Source organism: Armigeres subalbatus, chromosome 1, assembly GCF_024139115.2.
Source record: "Armigeres subalbatus isolate Guangzhou_Male chromosome 1, GZ_Asu_2, whole genome shotgun sequence".
NCBI classification, from domain to species: Eukaryota; Metazoa; Arthropoda; class Insecta; order Diptera; family Culicidae; genus Armigeres; species Armigeres subalbatus.
The window spans coordinates 281,565,170-281,585,513 of NC_085139.1; the positions used below are offsets into that span (position 1 = coordinate 281,565,170).

General features: G+C 46.2%; 1 protein-coding gene across 1 annotated transcript; it reads left to right on the top strand.

Annotated features, from left to right (window-relative positions):
• Positions 1-274: 274 nt before the first annotated feature.
• LOC134207385 (uncharacterized) lies at positions 275-17,664 on the top strand. Its single transcript, XM_062683110.1, has 5 exons — positions 275-397; positions 462-544; positions 4,640-5,260; positions 15,744-17,551; positions 17,619-17,664. The coding sequence occupies exons 1-5, from the start codon at positions 370-372 to the stop codon at positions 17,662-17,664; spliced, it is 2,586 nt and encodes an 861-aa protein (XP_062539094.1). The 5' UTR covers positions 275-369.
• Positions 17,665-20,344: the final 2,680 nt, after the last annotated feature.

Genomic DNA, 20,344 nt, shown 5'->3' on the forward strand with positions numbered 1-20,344 from the left:
CAACGTTCTAATAATTTTGGACAAATTTGGAGTTGTGAAGAAATATTTTTAGGCTGGCCTTTTGTTGCGAATAAAAGCGTCGTAAATTTTACTTTTTTTAAACCAAGCACTAAACACTGTGATAAAATTAGTTCGTTAATTAGTTAGAGGCATATATTCCAAACAAGCGCGAAATGAACACGCGAATACTCTCATGCTCCCACGTTTTCGCACTTATCTCGCTCACCATTCCGGCTGAGCGTGTTACCGCTTTGTGTTTGCTTTTCAGTTATCTCCGAGCCGCCGACAGCGTCAACTGGCAAAAATAGCCGATCGCGAAATTCTAGTTAATCGGGTAGATTAAATTATTGATAAAGATCACACAGAATAATGGTTCACAATGGTGAAGAAAATGATGGTACTGGAAGTGTAGTTCAATCCGATGTTTGTGGTGTTCACTAATGGAAGGTACTATTTTTCAGAACTACTGGAGCTTGTGTCGGTGGAACCAGAAAATCCACCTGAGGATAAAGGGATGCTCAGGGAACGTATAGCCCAAATACAGGTGAGAACAAGTTGTTTCATGATTAGTTCAAAGTGAAGTAAAAAGGCTCCCCCAGACCTAAGCGATTTCATCGCCGCGACTAGTCGCCACGATTCTATCGTTGGGTCGGTGCAGGCAATGTTCTATGTATTTACGTTTCCATATACCAACGGCGACAGTGTCGCTGTTGCCAAGCGATAGAATCGCGTCGCGTGTGTTTGGGGGAACCTTAATAGTAGGTAGCATACGTTGATAGGCGCCGCTAGACCACCAACAGTGTCGCGAAGTGTGCAAATTGAGAGATATACGAGAGGAGATTTTGAAAAGCAAATCGTTTAACCAATGTTTATACATTTCCTAGTGTTTGGGTACTCCCCGCTATAAATACGATTCCCCGAAGAGTGAATCACACGATTAAAATATTCCATTGATACAAGACGGGCCCCTTGTTAAACAACGCAAAGATAAGTGAGAAATACAAACCCACAAACATACCTCGTAACGCCGTGTTAAGGGTCCTTTTTAACAGACAAAATCGGACTCGTCCTCTCCGGATCAGCAATCCTACGCCTTGCTCGCAATACTAACTGGAGGTCTGGGGAATGTAATTCTGTTAGAAGTATTAGGTCCGTGTTTCAAAATTAAACGAGCTTTTTTTGTGACTTTATAACTCTCGTTCATCTATGTGTTAACAATTTTGAGCGTACATGAAGATGTGAGCATTTGTTTATCATACGTTGTCCGCAGTGTCTGTAGTTTTCTCACGGAGAGAACTAACTTTAATCCGTTTCAACACGTGTAGCTGTAGTGACAAAAAAAATACTGCTACTGTTTATTCCAGGATACTGACATCCTTTTGTACATCCACAATTTTTGTTTCATATTGCTTTTCAATTATGACAGCGGACTATGTCTATTGCTGATAATGATGACACCGCGCTTGTCACAGGCTCGGTTTATTCGGATTTGCATAAAACATTAATGTGACTGTCTGATAATAGATTTTTCAAGTGTGTTTGAAAGAGAGATATTTCATACACATGTTTGTTGTATCGACATGTGAACCTCCTCTTTTCATATAGCTGGTTCCTTTTATTACTATTTTCTCGAATGAAATGGGCGGTTCGTGAAAATCTTTACATCCACCAATAGAGGCGTGCGGATCTAAAGGCATATAATGAAAAGAGGGGACTTGCAAGTTCGCTTTCGACGTACTTCCAAAACCACACAGCGCTCGTCGCCATTCAGCCTATAATTAACACCTCGGTCGGGAACACTGTTGATAAATTTCGTCTCATTCACTTGAATGCTGAATGGCAAATCTTGTCAGCCATTTTTTTACTCCAGTTGTTCTCCATACTGTCTCTACATACATTCTATTCTGTCAATTGAGATCCCAGTCATTCAGAAAATCCCAGAAATTCAATGGTCGGAACAATTGGAAATGGAAGGGAAAACATATTTCTTGTTTCAGATTTAGTATGTACCAATTATTGTTTTACCAAAGGCGGCAAATTGCATCCGAAAATTGGTTTTGCAGCTAGTTTTAGACCTGACAAATATGTACTACTAGTCAATCGAATGAAAGCGTTGGCTGCCACAAATTAAATAGACAGGAGCTATTCAATTGAGATCTACGTAGACTAAGTTTATATTTGGGTCAAAAAGTTCAATTAACATTGAGATTTCACGGCACTGACTGGTCGGGAAAGATGAAGATGAAGTATTGACCACATTTCTACGAAAGGGGTAGAATGTCAATCTTGAAACGTTCTACTATTCCAATCTAGTTTCATTTAAAATGTATAAAAAGATTAATTTAATTTCGGCTTTAATCGGGTTCACGGAATCAGATGTGTACATGGCTGCCAACAATTTTTGACATTTCGTCGCCGTCGACGCTGTTCAAAATCTGCAACGCCTGTTCTTAATTACTATGTTGGATTCCCGTAAAAGGTCTGAGAGAAAGTCACGATTTTTGTAAAAGAATTTTCAATGAAAATCTAATAGAATTTCTCTTAAAGATTTTAAAAAGTGTGGGGTGAATACTCAAATGAATGTTCTGTGAAGGTGGGTTTAATATCAATTTAATTTAATTCAAATCCAATCCAAATCCAAATCCAAATCCAAATCCAAATCCAATCCAAATCCAATCCAAATCCAATCCAAATCCAATCCAAATCCAATCCAAATCCAATCCAAATCCAATCCAAATCCAATCCAAATCCAATCCAAATCCAATCCAAATCCAATCCAATCCAAATCCAAATCCAATCCAATCCAAATCCAATCCAAATCCAATCCAAATCCAATCCAAAACCAATCCAAACCAATCCAAACCAATCCAAACCAATCCAAATCAAACCAAACCAAAACCAAACCAAACCAATCCAATCCAAACCAAACCAAACCAATCCAAACCAATCCAAATCTAATCCAAACCAATCCAAACCAATCCAAACCAATCTAAACCAACCAAACCAATCCAAACCAACACAACCAATCCAAACCAATCCAAACCAACCAAACCAACCAAACCAATCCAAACCAATCCAAACCAACCAAACCAATCCAAACCAATCCAAACCAATCCAAACCAATCCAAACCAACCAAACCAATCCAAACCAAACCAAACCAAACCAACCAAACCAAACCAAACCAAACCAAACCAACCAAACCAACCAAACCAACCAAACCAACCAAACCAACACCAACCAATCCAAACCAATCCAAACCAACACCAATCCAACAACAAACCAATCCAAACCAATCCAAACCAATCCAAACCAACCAAACCAATCCAAACCAATCCAAACCAACCAAGTCCAATCCAAACCAACCAACCCAACCAACCCAATCCAAACCAATCCAAAACCAATCCAAACCAACCAAACCAACCAAACCAACCAAACCAATCCAAACCAATCCAAACCAATCCAACCCAACCAAACTAATCCAAACCAACCAACCAAACCAATCCAAACCAATCCAAACCAACCAAACCAACCAAACCAAACCAATCCAAACCAAACGCAATCCAAACCAATCCAAACCAATCCAAATCAAACCAAACCAAACCAAACCAAACCAATCCAATCCAAACCAAACCAAACCAAACCAATCCAAACCAACCAAACCAATCCAAACCAATCCAAACCAACCAAACCAATCTAAACCAATCCAAACCAACCAAACCAATCCAAACCAAATCCAAACCAATCCAAATCCAATCCAAATCCAATCCAAATCCAATCCAAATCCAATCCAAATCCAATCCAAATCCAATCCAAATCCAATCCAAATCCAATCCAAATCCAATCCAAATCCAATCCAAATCCAAATCCAATCCAAACCAAATCCAAATCCAAATCCAATCCAAATCCAAATCCAATCCAAATCCAAACCCAATCCAAATCCAATCCAAATTTAATCCAAATCCAAATCCAATCCAAATCCAAATAAGACGAAGGCCGAATTGGCCTGTGCGCTAAGAGTCATCTCCAGTCGGTTCGGTCCATGGCTACACGTCACCAATAACGGAGTCCGCAAGTCACCTTCCACTTGATCGATCCACCTTGGCCTTGATCACCCATGCTTCATATTTTTCCCTGATAGGGGAGTTAATTTCAAGCAATTTTGCTGAAGATAGTGTTCACTTTTATCCATCGTGCGATTTTATACATCCATTTTTCTGTTGGGGTCATATAAGACCCCGTAGGCCTGAAAGGGTTGATGCGTTGATTCTACCAACGCACTTACGTAAACACAGTTCTTAGAATAAACCATTTTACCGAAGATTTATCTGATTGATGGGTTTGGAACGGATATCAAAATGGTAGCCACACATCGCATTTTTTATCAATTCAATATATCCAGCTTTCCTTGTTTGATTAACATTGCGACTTATGGCTAGGCTAAACCTCATCGAATACTGTATGGATAGTGCTTCAGTCCTCCGGTATAGTAAAAAACAACACAATGATCAATATAAAATGACATCATAATTAGTAAAATTTTCTCATTACACTGCTGCTAACTGTTGATGATTCAAATGATGAGGCTCATAGATAAGATCGATTTATTGATTATGAATTGCACTTCTTTTTTATTTCCAGAATAATATCTCCTCAGAGTATCATGAAATTATACTGCCTGAAATTGCTCAAATAATTCTCAGTGATTTGAATAACGCCATCCAAATGGACACCCTTACAGCCCTTCTTGAAACACTAGACAAGATTTTCAACGATAATCAAGTTTCACCGGACCCACAAGCATCAAATGCAACATCACTACACTCATATCTACCCCGAATACTAAGACGCAATGATCGGAACAATAATTCGGCTAATGATCTTCTCCGGTTCATCACAAAGATTCTTGAAGACTCTAAGAATAACGAAATTCCTCCTAATAAATTATACGAAATTGAAAAGCAATTCACCAATTTGATGAAACATCATTTCAAACATTTTGAATACCGGATGAGAACAAACCATCAGAAAATCAAAGCTCAAGAGGAAATTTCACGAAATCTTTCGGCATGGCGTCAAGCAAAATTAGGTGACATCCAATCTTCAATAATGGCCATAAAAAATAACTGGGAATCGGCTGAAGCAATGTGCGAGTTGGATTTCATCGGAGCCCATCCAACGCTGACCATTATGTCGAAAGGGACGAACGATTTCGCTCCACTATTGAAGTGTATTCTGGAGATATTCGTAACAGTCAAAAAGGTAAGATTTAAGACTCCTTCAGACCTAAGCGATTTGAGGCCACAATTTTGCCGATAAATCGCTGCAACGACGACAGAATTACAGTCGCCAAGTGATAGAATTGCGTGTGATTGGGGGAACATTTATTCATGAAATGATTCAAAACAAGGTCATGTTTGAGCTATCAACAAATTAAAGTCCATTCATGTACGGACCCTCCCGTAGTTAGTCTTTCAGTAGCTAGTTTTGCTGGTTCTTCAAGAGCATATGTAAACCAGGCACTTAATGATATTTTCTGTGTTTGCGCAATTTCCAGAAGTCATTCTCACAACGGATGGCATGACGAACGCATCAAATTAGAAGAAAGGTGAAAAAAACAAGAAGAAGTTTTTAGAATCCAAAACTGAAAGAGGAACAAGATTTGGTCGGGGTTCAGCCAAATCCCACCAAGCGTCAACGAAAAATTATAAATTATTCTGCCCAAGCTTTCGTTTAGCAGAATTAATTGATCGCAAATCGTATCAGATATCCCTCAACCCCAAAACTGAGGATATCCTACAGCAAATCTAGACCAACATTTTGCTGTTACGCCCTTTTCAAATGTTGGTCTAGAAATGTACGCATGAATTGATCGTTTCATACGTTTACCGTTGTCCTTTTACGAACACAATGTCGCAATCAGTCAAAAAGCCGCTTAGTGCGGTTTGGCTGAACCCTGAATGTGACTCCAAACCAGAAATCACGGCATCTTAGGTCTTATAGTTAATAAGGTAACTAAGAACTACTGAAGAGTTACGTCGCGTTACCAAATTTCCCGGCATCGTTTTTGGTCGCTGGGCCTAAAAACACAACCACCAACAGTCTCCAACTCCAGCAACTTTTTCATAACGAAAAAAACATAAATATTCCGCGAAATTTACAATCAATTTAAAATCCCATTTGGATTCCGGATGAAATCCCGATCGGGTTCTGGATGAAATCTTAATCAAAATCAGGATGAAATCCCGACCGGACTCCGTTCGACGCTGGATGAAATCTCACGCGATCCTAGATGGATCCGATTTCCAGATGGGACCCCGAGCGGATCCCAAATAGAAATCGAATTCCGGATAAAATCTGAACTCGATTCCGGTTTGGAATTCCGACTGAATTGCGAACGGATTCTTAAGCGGTTTGTGGATGGAATTCCGACCAAAATAAAGATGGAAACCCGACTGGATTCCGGATGGAATCTGGACCTGATTTCGGATGGATCCCGACCAAGCTACGAATGGTATCCCGAACGGATTCCGGATAGAATGCCAGCCGGATTTCGGATGGATGTCTCGACCAGAATCTGGATGCAATCTTGACCCGGTTCCGTATGGAATATCGACCGACGACCGGCGACTGGAATCCCGACCGGATTTTGCGTGACAATCAGTGAAAAATAACAAAGAGTTTTCTGTCGTAATTTCAACAAATTAGATGCGCAGCAAAGTTTCAGCATATGTTGATCAGCTAATTTTTCGCCTATTGTTTAATACATGTGCATTTCTTATGGGTTTATAACTAAAGTCAGGAATTCAAGCCGTTCAACATTGTGCGATTTGTCTTAATTCATGTTTTTAATTTGCTTTCATAATAATGTTCTCCCTGAACGGATTCCGGTTGAATAACTTGAACTTATTTCAGATGGAATCGTGACTGGATGAAATCCCCGCCGAATTCCGGATGTGATTGCTACCGAATTTTGGATAGAGTTTTGACCACATTTTGTATGGACCGGATTCCGGATGGAATCCTGACCGAATTCCGGATGGAATTCTGACCGGATTCCGGATGGAATCCTGACCGGATTCCGGATGGAATCCTGACCGGATTCCGGATGGAATCCTGACCGGATTCCGGATGGAATCCTGACCGGATTCCGGATGGAATCCTGACCGGATTCCGGATGGAATCCTGACCGGATTCCGGATGGAATCCTGACCGGATTCCGGATGGAATCCTGACCGGATTCCGGATAGAATCCTGACCGGATTCCGGATGGAATCCTGACGCGATTGCGGATGGGATCCGGACCCGATTCCGGATGGAATCCGGACCAGATTCCGGATGGAATCCTGAACGGATTCCGGATGGAATCCTGACCGGATTCCGGATGGAATCCTGACCGATTCCGGATGGAATCCTGACCGATTCCGGATGGAATCCTGACCGGATTCCGGATGGAATCCTGACTGATTCCGGATGGAATCCTGACCGGATTCCGGATGGAATCCTGACCGATTCCGGATGGAATCCTGACCGATTCCGGATGGAATCCTGACCGGATTCCGGATGGAATCCTGACCGGATTCCGGATGGAATCTGACCGGATTCCGGATGGAATCCTGACCGGATTCCGGATGGAATCCTGACCGATTCCGGATGGAATCCTGACCGGATTCCGGATGGAATCCTGACCGGATTCCGGATGGAATCCTGACCGATTCCGGATGGAATCCTGACCGGATTCCGGATGGAAGCCTGACCGGATTCCGGCTGGAATCCTGACCGGATTCCGGATGGAATCCTGACCGAGTGCCGGATGGAATCCTGACCGGATTCAGGATGGAATCCTGACCGGATTCCGGATGGAATCCTGACCGGATTCCGGATGGAATCCTGACCGGATTCCGGATGGAATCCTGACCGGATTCCGGATGGAATCCTGACCGATTCCGGATGGAATCCTGACCGATTCCGGATGGAATCCTGACCGGATTCCGGATGGAATCCTGACCGATTCCGGATGGAATCCTGACCGGATTCCGGATGGAATCCTGACCGGATTCCGGATGGAATCCTGACCGGATTCCGGATGGAATCCTGACCGGATTCCGGATGGAATCCTGACCGATTCCGGATGGAATCCTGACCGGATTCCGGATGGAAGCCTGACCGGATTCCGGCTGGAGTCTTGACCGGATTCCGGATGGAATCCTGACCGATTCCGGATGGAATCCTGACCGGATTCCGGATGGAATCCTGACCGGATTCCGGATGGAATCCTGACCGATTCCGGATGGAATCCTGACCGGATTCCGGATGGAATCCTGACCGGATTCCGGATGGAATCCTGACCGGATTCCGGATGGAATCCTGACCGATTCCGGATGGAACTTGACCGGATTCCGGATGGAATCCTGACCGATTCCGGATGGAATCCTGACCGGATTCCTGATGGAATCCTGACCGGATTCCGGATGGAATCCTGACCGGATTCCGGATGGAATCCTGACCGGATTCCGGATGGAATCCTGACCGGATTCCGGATGGAATCCTGACCGGATTCCGGATGGAATCCTGACTGATTCCGGATGGAACCTGACCGGATTCCGGATGGAATCCTGACCGGATTCCGGATGGAATCCTGACCGATTCCGGATGGAATCCTGACAGGATTCCGGATGGAATCCCAATCTGATTCCGGATGGAACCTGACCGGATTCCGGATGGAATCCTGACCGGATTCCGGATGGAATCCTGACCGGATTCCGGATGGAATCCTGACCGGATTCCGGATGGAATCCTGACCGGATTCCGGATGGAATCCTGACCGGATTCCGGATGGAATCCTGACCGGATTCCGGATGGAATCCTGACCGGATTCCGGATGGAATCCTGACCGATTCCGGATGGAATCCTGACCGGATTCCGGATGGAATCCTGACCGGATTCCGGATGGAATCCTGACCGGATTCCGGATGGAATCCTGACCGATTCCGGATGGAATCCTGACCGGATTCCGGATGGAATCCTGACCGGATTCCGGATGGAATCCTGACCGGATTCCGGATGGAATCCTGACCGGATTCCGGATGGAATCCTGACCGGATTCCGGATGGAATCCTGACCGGATTCCGGATGGTATCCTGACCCGATTCCGGATGGAATCCTGACCGGATTCCGGATGGAATCCTGACCGGATTCCGGATGGAATCCTGACCGGATTCCGGATGGAATCCTGACCGGATTCCGGATGGAATCCTGACCGGATTCCGGATGGAATCCTGACCGGATTCCGGATGGAATCCTGACCGGATTCCGGATGGAATCCTGACCGGATTCCGGATGGAATCCTGACCGGATTCCGGATGGAATCCTCGCCGATTTCCGGATGGAATCCTGACCGGATTCCGGATGGAATCCTGACCGGATTCCGGATGGAATCCTGACCGGATTCCGGATGGAATCCGGAACCGAGACCGGATTGAGTCCTGACCCCTGTCCGGATGGAATCCTGACCGGATTCCGGATGGAATCCTGACCGGATTCCGGATGGAATCCTGACCGGATTCCGGATGGAATCCTGACCGGATTCCGGATGGAATCCTGACCGGATTCCGGATGGAATCCTGACCGGATTCCGGATGGAATCCTGACCGGATTCCGGATGGAATCCTGACCGGATTCCGGATGGAATCCTGACCGGATTCCGGATGGAATCCTGACCGGATTCCGGATGGAATCCTGACCGGATTCCGGATGGAATCCTGACCGGATTCCGGATGGAATCCTGACCTGATTCCGGATGGAATCCTGAACGGATTCCGGATGGAATCCTGACCGTATTCCGGATGGAATCCTGACCGGATTCCGGATGGAATCCTGACCGGATGGAATCCTGACCGGATTCCGGATGGAATCCTGACCGGATGGAATCCTGACCGGATGGAATCCTGACCGGATTCCGGATGGAATCCTGACCGGATTCCGGATGGAATCCTGACCGGATTCCGGATGGAATCCTGACCGGATTCCGGATGGAATCCTGACCGGATTCCGGATGGAATCCTGACCGGATTCCGGATGGTATCCTGACCGGATTCCGGATGGTATCCTGACCGGATTCCGGATGGAATCCTGACCGGATTCCGGATGGAATCCTGACCGATTCCGGATGGAATCCTGACTGATTCCGGATGGAATCCTGACCGATTCCGGATGGAATCCTGACCGGATTCCGGATGGAATCCTGACCGGATTCCGGATGGAATCCTGACCGGATTCCGGATGGAATCCTGACCGGATTCCGGATGGAATCCTGACCGGATTCCGGATGGAATCCTGACCGGATTCCGGATGGAATCCTGACCGGATTCCGGATGGAATCCTGACCGGATTCCGGATGGAATCCTGACCGGATTCCGGATGGAATCCTGACCGGATTCCGGATGGAATCCTGACCGGATTCCGGATGGAATCCTGACCGGATTCCGGATGGAATCCTGACCGGAGTCCGGATGGAATCCTGACCGGATTCCGGATGGAATCCTGACCGGATTCCGGATGGAATCCTGACCGGATTCCGGATGGAATCCTGACCGGATTCCGGATGGAATCCTGACCGGATTCCGGATGGAATCCTGACCGGATTCCGGATGGAATCCTGACCGGATTCCGGATGGAATCCTGACCGGATTCCGGATGGATTTCGGATGAATTCCGAGTTCCGGATGGAATCCTGACCGGATTCCGGATGGAATCCTGACCGGATTCCGGATGGAATCCTGACCGGATTCCGGATGGAATCCTGACCGGATTCCGGATGGAATCCTGACCGGATTCCGGATGGAATCCTGACCGGATTCCGGATGGAATCCTGACCGGATTCCGGATGGAATCCTGACCCGATTCCGGATGGAATCCTGACCGGATTCCGGATGGAATCCTGACCGGATTCCGGATGGAATCCTGACCGGATTCCGGATGGAATCCTGACCGGATTCCGGATGGAATCCTGACCGGATTCCGGATGGAATCCTGACCTGATTCCGGATGGAATCCTGACCGGATTCCGGATGGAATCCTGACCGATTCCGGATGGAATCCTGACCGGATTCCGGATGGAAGCCTGACCGGATTCCGGCTGGAGTCTTGACCGGATTCCGGATGGAATTTTTACCGGATTCCGGATGGAATCCTGACCGGATTCCGGATGGAATCCTGACCGGATTCCGGATGGAATCCTGACCGGATTCCGGATGGAATCCTGACCGGATTCCGGATGGAATCCTGACCGGATGCCGGATGGAATCCTGACCGGATTCCGGATGGAATCCTGACCGGATTCCGGATGGAATCCTGACCGGATTCCGGATGGAATCCTGACCGTATTCCGGATGGAATCCTGACCGTATTCCGGATGGAATCCTGACCGGATCCCGGATGGAACCCTGACCGGATCCCGGATGGAATCCTGACCGGATCCCGGATGGAATCCTGACCGGATTCCGGATGAAATCCTGACCGGATCCCGGATGGAATCCTGACCGATTCCGGATGGAATCCTGACCGGATTCCGGATGGAATCCTGACCGGATTCCGGATGGAATCTTCTTCTTCTTCTTATTGGCATTACATCCCCACACTGGGACAGAGCCGCCTCGCAGCTTAGTGTTCATTAAGCACTTCCACAGTTATTAACTGCGGGGTTTCAAAGCCAAGTTACCATTTTTGCATTCGTATATCATGAGGCTAACACGATAATACTTTTATGCCCAGGGGAGTCGAGACAATTTCCAATCCGAAAATTGTCTAGACCGGCACTGGGAATCGAACCCAGCCACCCTCAGCATGGTCTTGCTTTGTAGCCGCGCGTCTTACCGCACGGCTAAGGAGAACCCCTGACATATGACCGGATTCTGACCGGATTCCGGATGGAATCCTGACCGGATTCCGGATGGAATCCTGACCGGATTCCGGATGGAATCCTGACCGGATTCCGGATGGAATCCTGACCGGATTCCGGATGGAATCCTGACCGGATTCCGGATGGAATCCTGACCGGATTCCTGATGGAATCCTGACCGGATTCCGGATGGAATCCTGACCGGATTCCGGATGGAATCCTGACCGGATTCCGGATGGAATCCTGACCGGATTCCGGATGGAATCCTGACCGGATTCCGGATGAAATCCTGACCGGATTCCGGATGGAATTCCGACCGGATTCCGGATGGAATTCCGACCGGATTCCGGATGAAATTCCGACCGGATTCCGGATGGAATTTCGACCGGATTCCGGATGGAATCCCAACCGGATTCCGGATGGAATCCCGACCGGATTTCGGATGGAATCCCGACCGGATTTCGGATGGGATTCCGACCGGATTTCAGATGGAATTCCGACCGGATTTCGGATGGAATTCCGACCGAATTCCGGATGGAATTCCGACCGAACTCCGGATGGAAGTCCGACCGAATTCCGGATAAAGTCCCGCCCGAATTCCGGATGAAATCCCGACCGAATTCCGGAGGGAATTCTGACCGGATGGAATCCTGACCGGATTCCGGATGGAATCCTGACCGGATTCCGGATGGAATCCTGACCGGATTCCGGATGGAATCCTGACCGGATTCCGGATGGAATCCTGACCGGATTCCGGATGGAATCCTGACCGGATTCCGGATGGCATCCTGACCGGATTCCGGATGGAATCCTGACCGGATTCCGGATGGAATCCTGACCGGATTCCGGATGGAATCCTGACCGGATTCCGGATGGAATCCTGACCGGATTCCGGATGGAATCCTGACCGGATTCCGGATGGAATCCTGACCGGATTCCGGATGGAATCCTGACCGGATTCCGGATGAAATCCTGACCGGATTCCGGATGGAATCCTGACCAGATTCCGGATGGAATCCTGACCGGATTCCGGATTGAATCCTGACCGGATTCCGGATGCAATCCTAACTGGATTCCGGAAGGAATCCTGACCGGATTCCAGATGGAATCCTGACCGGGTTCCGGATGGATTCCTGACAGGTTTCCGGAGGGAATCCTATCCGGATTCCGGATGGAATCCGACTGGATTCCGGATGGAATCCAGAATGGATTCCGGATGGAATCCAGAATGGATTCCGGATAGAATCCTTAACCGGATGGATTCCCGACCGGATTCCGGATGGAATCCTGACCAGATTCCGAGTGGAATCCTGACCGATTTCCGAGTGTAATCCTGACCTATTCCGTGTGCAATCCTGACCGAATTCCGGATGGAATCCTGACCGGATTCCGGATGGAATCCTGACCGGATTCCGAATGGAATCCTGACCGGATTCCGGATGGAATCCTGATCAGATTCCGGATGGAATCCTGATCGGATTCCGGATGGTATCCTGACCGGATTCCGGATGGTATCCTGACCGGATTCCGGATGGAATCCCGACCGGATTCCGGATGGAATCCCGACCGGATTCCGGATGGAATCCCGACCGGATTCCGGATGGAATCCCGACCGGATTCCGGATGGAATCCCGACCGGATTCCGGATGGAATCCTGACCGGATTCCGGATGGAATCCCGACTGGATTCCGAATGGAATCCCGACCGGATTCCGGATGGAATCCCGACCGGATTCCGGATGGAATCCCGACCGGATTCCGGATGGAATCCCGACCGGATTCCGGATGGAATCCCGATCGGATTCCGGATGGAATCCCGACCGGATTCCGGATGGAATCCCGACCGGATTCCGGATGGAATCCCGACCGGATTCCGGATGGAATCCCGATCGGATTCCGGATGGAATCCCGATCGGATTCCGGATGGAATCCCGACCGGATTCCGGATGGAATCCCGACCGGATTCCGGATGGAATCCCGACCGGATTTCGGATGGAATCCCGACTGGGTTACGGATGGAAGCCCGACTGGCTTTCGAATGGAATCCCGACTGGATTCCAAATGGAATCCTGACCGGATTCCGGATGGAATTCCGACCGGATCCCGGATGTAATCCCGACTGGGATACGGATGGAATCCCGACCGGATTCCAGATGGAATCCCGACCGGATTCCAGATGGAATCCCGACCGGATTCCGGATGGAATCCCGACCAGATTCCGGATGGAATCCCGACCGGATTCCGAATGAATTCTCTAGCGGATTCCGGATGGAATCCCGACAGGATTCCGGATGGAATCCCGACCGGATTCCGGATGGAATCCCGACCGGATTCCGGATGGAATCCCGACCAGATTCCGGATGGAATCCCGACCGGATTCCGGATGGAATCTCGACCGGATTCCGGATGGAATCCCGACCGGATTCCGGATGGAATCCCGACTGGATTCCGGATGGAATCCCGACTGGGTTACGGATGGAATCCCGACCGGATTCCGGATGGAATCCCGACTGGATTTCGAATGGAACCCCGAATGGATTCCGAATGGAATCCTGACCGGATTCCGGATGGAATCCCGACCGGATCCCGGATGGAATCCCGACCGGATTCCGGATGGAATCCCGACCGGATCACGGATGGAATCTCGATCGGATTCCGGATGGAATCCCGAATGGATTCCGGATGGAATCCCGACCGGATTCCGGATGGAATCTCGACCGGATTCCGGATGGAATCCCGACCGGATTCCGGATGGAATCCCGACCGGATTCCGGATGGAATCCCGACCGGATTCCGGATGGAATCCCGACCGGATTCCGGATGGAATCCCGACCGGATTCCGGATGGAATCCCGACCGGATTCCGGATGGAATCCCGACCGGATTCCGGATGGAATCCCGACCGGATTCCGGATGGAATCCCGACCGGATTCCGGATGGAATCCCGATCGGATTCTGGATGGAATCCTTACTGGATTTCAGATGGAATCCCGACCGGATTCCGAATTTTGGACATAGTTTTGACCACATTTTGTATGGATTCCCAACCGGATTCCAGATGAAAACTTGACCGGATTCCGGATGGAATACCAACAAGATTCTGGGTGGAATTTGGATCGTATTGCTGATGGAATTTCGACCGGAATCTGGATGGACCTGATTTTGTGGAAGAATTTGCGACAGATCTTTTGCGCGCTTTGCGGTGAAATGTATTTAGTTCGTGATTTTTCGTGTCTCGATTAGCGCGCAGAACGGTCGATTGATTCAAGATATTTTATTTTGTTTTGTGCGATCCGGAGATATAAACACGAAGACACGGAGATATGAACGAGTTTCAATTTCGCATATGTTATTTTTCCCTCCTACAGATCGCATCAGTTACCAAAGTGAATGCAGATAATATATTCTTTGGATCCAACAAAATAGCACAATACCAAGATATTCGTGGAGAAGTTGGTTGTTCCTAAAAGAGTTATATTTGTTTGTTGCTCATACCCTGATTGCTTCATTGGCAGTTTCCTACTTTTTGATGGAAAATTTGAAATTTGTTATGAAAATTTTATTTTGCTGCCTTAAAATTTTGTCCAGCTGCATAATAATTGCCAGACACTGTGAGAAATCGGTAAACTATCCAATCCCGAACGTACATCGCAAGCACAGACATCACAATCGTACAACTGACGGGCTGGGCACTAATCCTCAATTGGAATCATTCGACATTCGCTCGCGAAGAAGAATATACCATGACAATGCGCGTTTTCACCTTGTTTCAAACCGTACCATTACCAATTTAATGCACAGTCTGCTTCGTAAATTTCATTTAATTTTTTTTTCTTATTTACCCACAGCGCATTCATCCAGATCTCAATAGCTCACTACATTATGCCACAAATAATCGCAATGAAGAGTTCACTAACTGGTTGTTGAACCAAAACTCACTGGATGTTGACATCCGCAACAGATGGGGTAAGACAGCGCTGTTTGAGTTATGCGAAAATTACAGATCTGCGAGAAATTTTATCGTAAGGAACATGCCACAAAACAATTGGGATTCGTCTGTGAACTCATTGGAAGAATACAAAAACCTCATACTCCTTGTTGTAAAGCAAAAGGCCTCATTCAACATATGCAGCGATTTGGGGCATCTTCCATGGGAAATCTTGATACAACGAACTTTTAGTGCATTTTTTATCATAGGGAAGGAAACGCAGAAAAAGAAGCAAGAGAAGCAAAAAACAAATGAAAAGAAAAAAAATATAGGAAAGGAAACGCAGAAAATGAAGCAAGAGAAGCAACAAACAGATAAAGAGAAAAAAGAAAAGCAGCAAATGGAGCAACAAATGATTGACAGTGAATCAAAATTTCTTAAAAGTATCGAAGAAATTGCTCAACCACCTATCAGCAGTCATGCGAGTGAATCAGTCCAGGAAAGGGAATCATCAACTGACATGGATGTGCAACCGGACCCCACTCAAGACAACGATTCTCAGGACGACGGTGATTCTTTCCTAGCTCAATTATCGCCGGAATTATTTGGCGAAGGAAAAAAACCGTCGATTAAAATCAAAGACTTCATTCTGAAAAAATCAGACTTAAAATCTAGTGAACTAAAAAAGGGATATGAAATTACGATGGAGATTCTAGAGATTCTTCTACGGTTTGAAAAGCAAGATGATTTCCACAAGCGGATTGCATCGTTTATAAATGTTGACGAGAAAAAGCTTATCAGCCTTCTTCTTCATACTGCTGTTGAAAAGGGCATAGAAGAAAGTGTCAAACTGATCGTAAAGTTGTTTGAGAAGAAAATTTTTGCTTTGGATGCCACCAATCGCTTCACGCACCGTTTAGAGTTAAGAGGTCTATTGCGGAAGGCACGCGGTAATATACTTAGTTTGCTTCTTGACAGTATGAGTGCGGACAAGGTTTTCTTGAATGAAGAAAATATTCTGATTGAAAGACTAACAATGGCTATTTCCGCGGAAAACAGTGCTGAGCAGTCGGAAAGACTTGAATGTGCCAACCTGATGGCATCGAGCGAGCAAATTGATATCTATTCAACAGACACCAATGGCAACACAGCGTTGCATATTGCCCTGCAAAATGGATTCGATTCCGTCGGAGAGACACTAACGGAAACGGGCAAGTCCATGTTTCTGGGCGTTCCTAACCGTAAAAGGGAAAGTCCCCTGGCCAACGCGCCTTATACGTTCATTGGGAACTATCTGAACCGATGCATTGAATCAAGCAAGGAATCAGAATCAAAGCGGGAAATCCTCATCAATTATGATGGATTCAGGTCCAAAAACGGGAGTAGATATTCCGCCATGAACTGTGTTGTAGAGATGGCCAACACTAGAAGAAAACAAGAACTTCTGAACCATCCGGTGATCTACACGTTCGTGATGATTGAGTGGCTCAAATTCAGCTCTTGGCATTTTGCAAACATCTTAATTACGCTTTTTGCCACTACTTGTTTCTGCGGTTATGCTTATTCGCAAATTATCGATGAAGTGTCTTCGCCGTTGACTTCGTTGCTGGGATGGGTAAGCTTCATTTGTGTGAGTTTTAGAGAACTACTGCAAATGATAGCTTTTGGCGGACGATATTGGATGCTGTTTCAGAACCACGTAGATTTGCTAAGCATCATCGGAATGGGGTATGTACTGAACCATTATTGGGCGCTTGTTCTTGTGTTCATGTTCATCATGATATTTGTTATACAGTGTTTCAAAAAGCTACGAAACACCGAATGGACGGTCGTTCGAATAATATATTCTGTCTTAATAATTGTGTACCTCATTGGGATGATTGGCTTCCTTATATTATACGAGGGTCGCGTTTTGATACACACCCTCGTCATAATAATTTTCGCCATCCAGATTATTCAACTCGTCGGTTCGCTCCCGTTTAATGCCATCTCAATCTATCGCTGCATGTTCGTATTGGTGGCCAAAAACTTTTTCTGCAGTTTGCTACTATTCTGCCCACTCATAATGGCGTTCGCATTTAGTTTCTACCTTTTTTACCACGACGGTCAGAACCCGAGAGTTGACTCAAATGACACATTCAACACATTCGGATCTAGTGTCATCATAGGAGTGAAAACTCTGGTCATGGTCACCGGGGAACTTGATGCTGCTGATATGCAGATGGATGGCGAGTTGATATTTTTTTTCGTGTTGTTTCTTTTCTGCGTGCCAATGATCATTCAAAACTTGATTAATGGTTTGGCGGTTAGCGACATTTCCGAAATAAGAAGCCAATCTGAATCGATAAGTCTTATGCAGAGGGCTCAAATTCTGGAGAATTTAGAAGCTGGCTTATCTCGAAGTGCTTCCAATGGTGTCGAGCAATTGCTTCTATCGTTTGTCAAAACCCTAGTTCCCGAGCGTTTCTTTCAAAACTACTTTCACGTTATCAAAATCGCAGTAGATAGAGATGCAACTATCATGGTAAGCCCACTTGAGCCGCAGAATACACCACAACAGGCGTTGGGCAATCGAAAGACATGCCCACAGAAAACGGAGAAAGGTAAAGTATTAAATGCATCCGCATTGACAAATCGTAAATGGGTCGGATATAAAATAATTGCTTGGTTGCCTGACTCGTTCAAGTTTAACGCACACCTAAACGAGTCGCTGATGTCTGAACTGCTTTCGATAGCGAACAGGAACTACGCAATGCAACGGAACAGCGACAGATCCGACAATGAGGAAGCACCCCATCGTCCACAAACATCAACTCTTTTGAAGATACTTCCGGTGACGCTTTTTGGAAATAAAGAAAAGCTGAGAGTCTATGCCTTTCTGGACGATGGCTCCGACAAGACGCTACTGGAAAATTGCATCGCGGACAAACTGAATCTTAAAGGTGATCAACAGCCACTCGTGCTCCAATGGACGCCCAGTATAACCAGAAATGTAGGATCAAAAAGAGTAGCGCTAGATATAGCGGGTCTCGGACACCAATGCAAGTATCACATTGCGGATGTATGCACGGTTGACGAACTTGAACTGCCTCAGCAAAGTCTTGACTATAAGCAACTGGCCGAACAGTTCCCTCACCTACAAGGCCTTCCAGTACATAGTTATAAAAACGCAAAACCACAGATTCTCATCGGGCTAGCAGGCGCCAAGTTACCTTTGGAAACCAGGGAGAGTCGGCATGGAGAACCTGTTGCCTTGAAGACTCCTTTCGGTTGGGCAATATTCACGAGTCATGTCCCATGTGCATATGATGCAACTAGATTCAACGAGATAGATCAAACGTTTCACGATACTGCACAATAGGAGAAAAGGAGGTATTTTTGGCCAAAATTATGAATCCTGCAATAAATTGTGGTATTCATCATGAAAACATAGATAGATAGAAAAATATATAGTATCGATTTGTGTCACATTCTACAAAATCAAACCACTTTTTGGATTTAAATATACCTGTTTGATGATGGAGAAAATACTAATGGTCATATGGAGTCACAGATAAATTGACGCAAGACGCAACACAGACTTTTTTTAAATGACCGAAAAAAGCATTATTGGCTTCACTGAGTAAACCTTCTTAAACTAAAAAGGAAGGTAGAATAGATTCAATAAGCGTCATATTGTGACATCAATGAAACCGCTTCTGCCTTATATGTAAGAGGTCATGGGATCAATTCCAGGCTCGTCCCTTCCCTACTTTGTAGTTCTATCCCAGTTCTTTCTGTGTTTCAGGTTCTACCAAAAACGATTCCTTCTGTTATAACCTTTCACACTAAATCTTCCAAAACCGCCCGTGACACCTATGAGACATCGTAGAGTAATCTGCTTATTTCTTAAGTGGGTGTCCAACTAACCATCCTTCCCCTTCCTCAGCATTCGCAAGAACGTAACCAGGGCAGATCTTGACTATTCGAGAGTGCATTGCTTCCATCTAAGAGATGGTGATTAGTCCCAAATCAATATCTGTGTTAACGGATGAAAGTGATGCTACTCTCATACGTTGACGTTGAAAACAACAACGTGTTATAGTCGCCGAAATTTTCGTCATTTTTCGTGGTGTAACAAGTGTTTAAAATTTGTTTAATCTATTACATTCACTGTCTTGTGTGTCGGTTATCCTTTTCGTGCATTGGAGAAAACAAATCAGTCGAGAATTTGCCACAGTTTTGGAATAACATTCACTCTTCTCATACATCAACGGTCGAACCTGTGTGGTTGTGAAACAGTACTTGCCATTTACTACATAAATCATATAAGTATTTAATTGCTTCGAAACCACCGAAGTAGGCCTAATGTGAACCACAACTTAGAATCACATCATCAGCAATCAAAGCAATCGGGGAACGTGTCGTCCGTCACATTCAGTCGACAAACAGTGCGATAAGACGTTCCAGGTGGCTCCCGCTTGCCAACAGTCAGGATGAACTCCACATTTGGCGATCCTGCTGGATTTTCAGCCTTTAAAA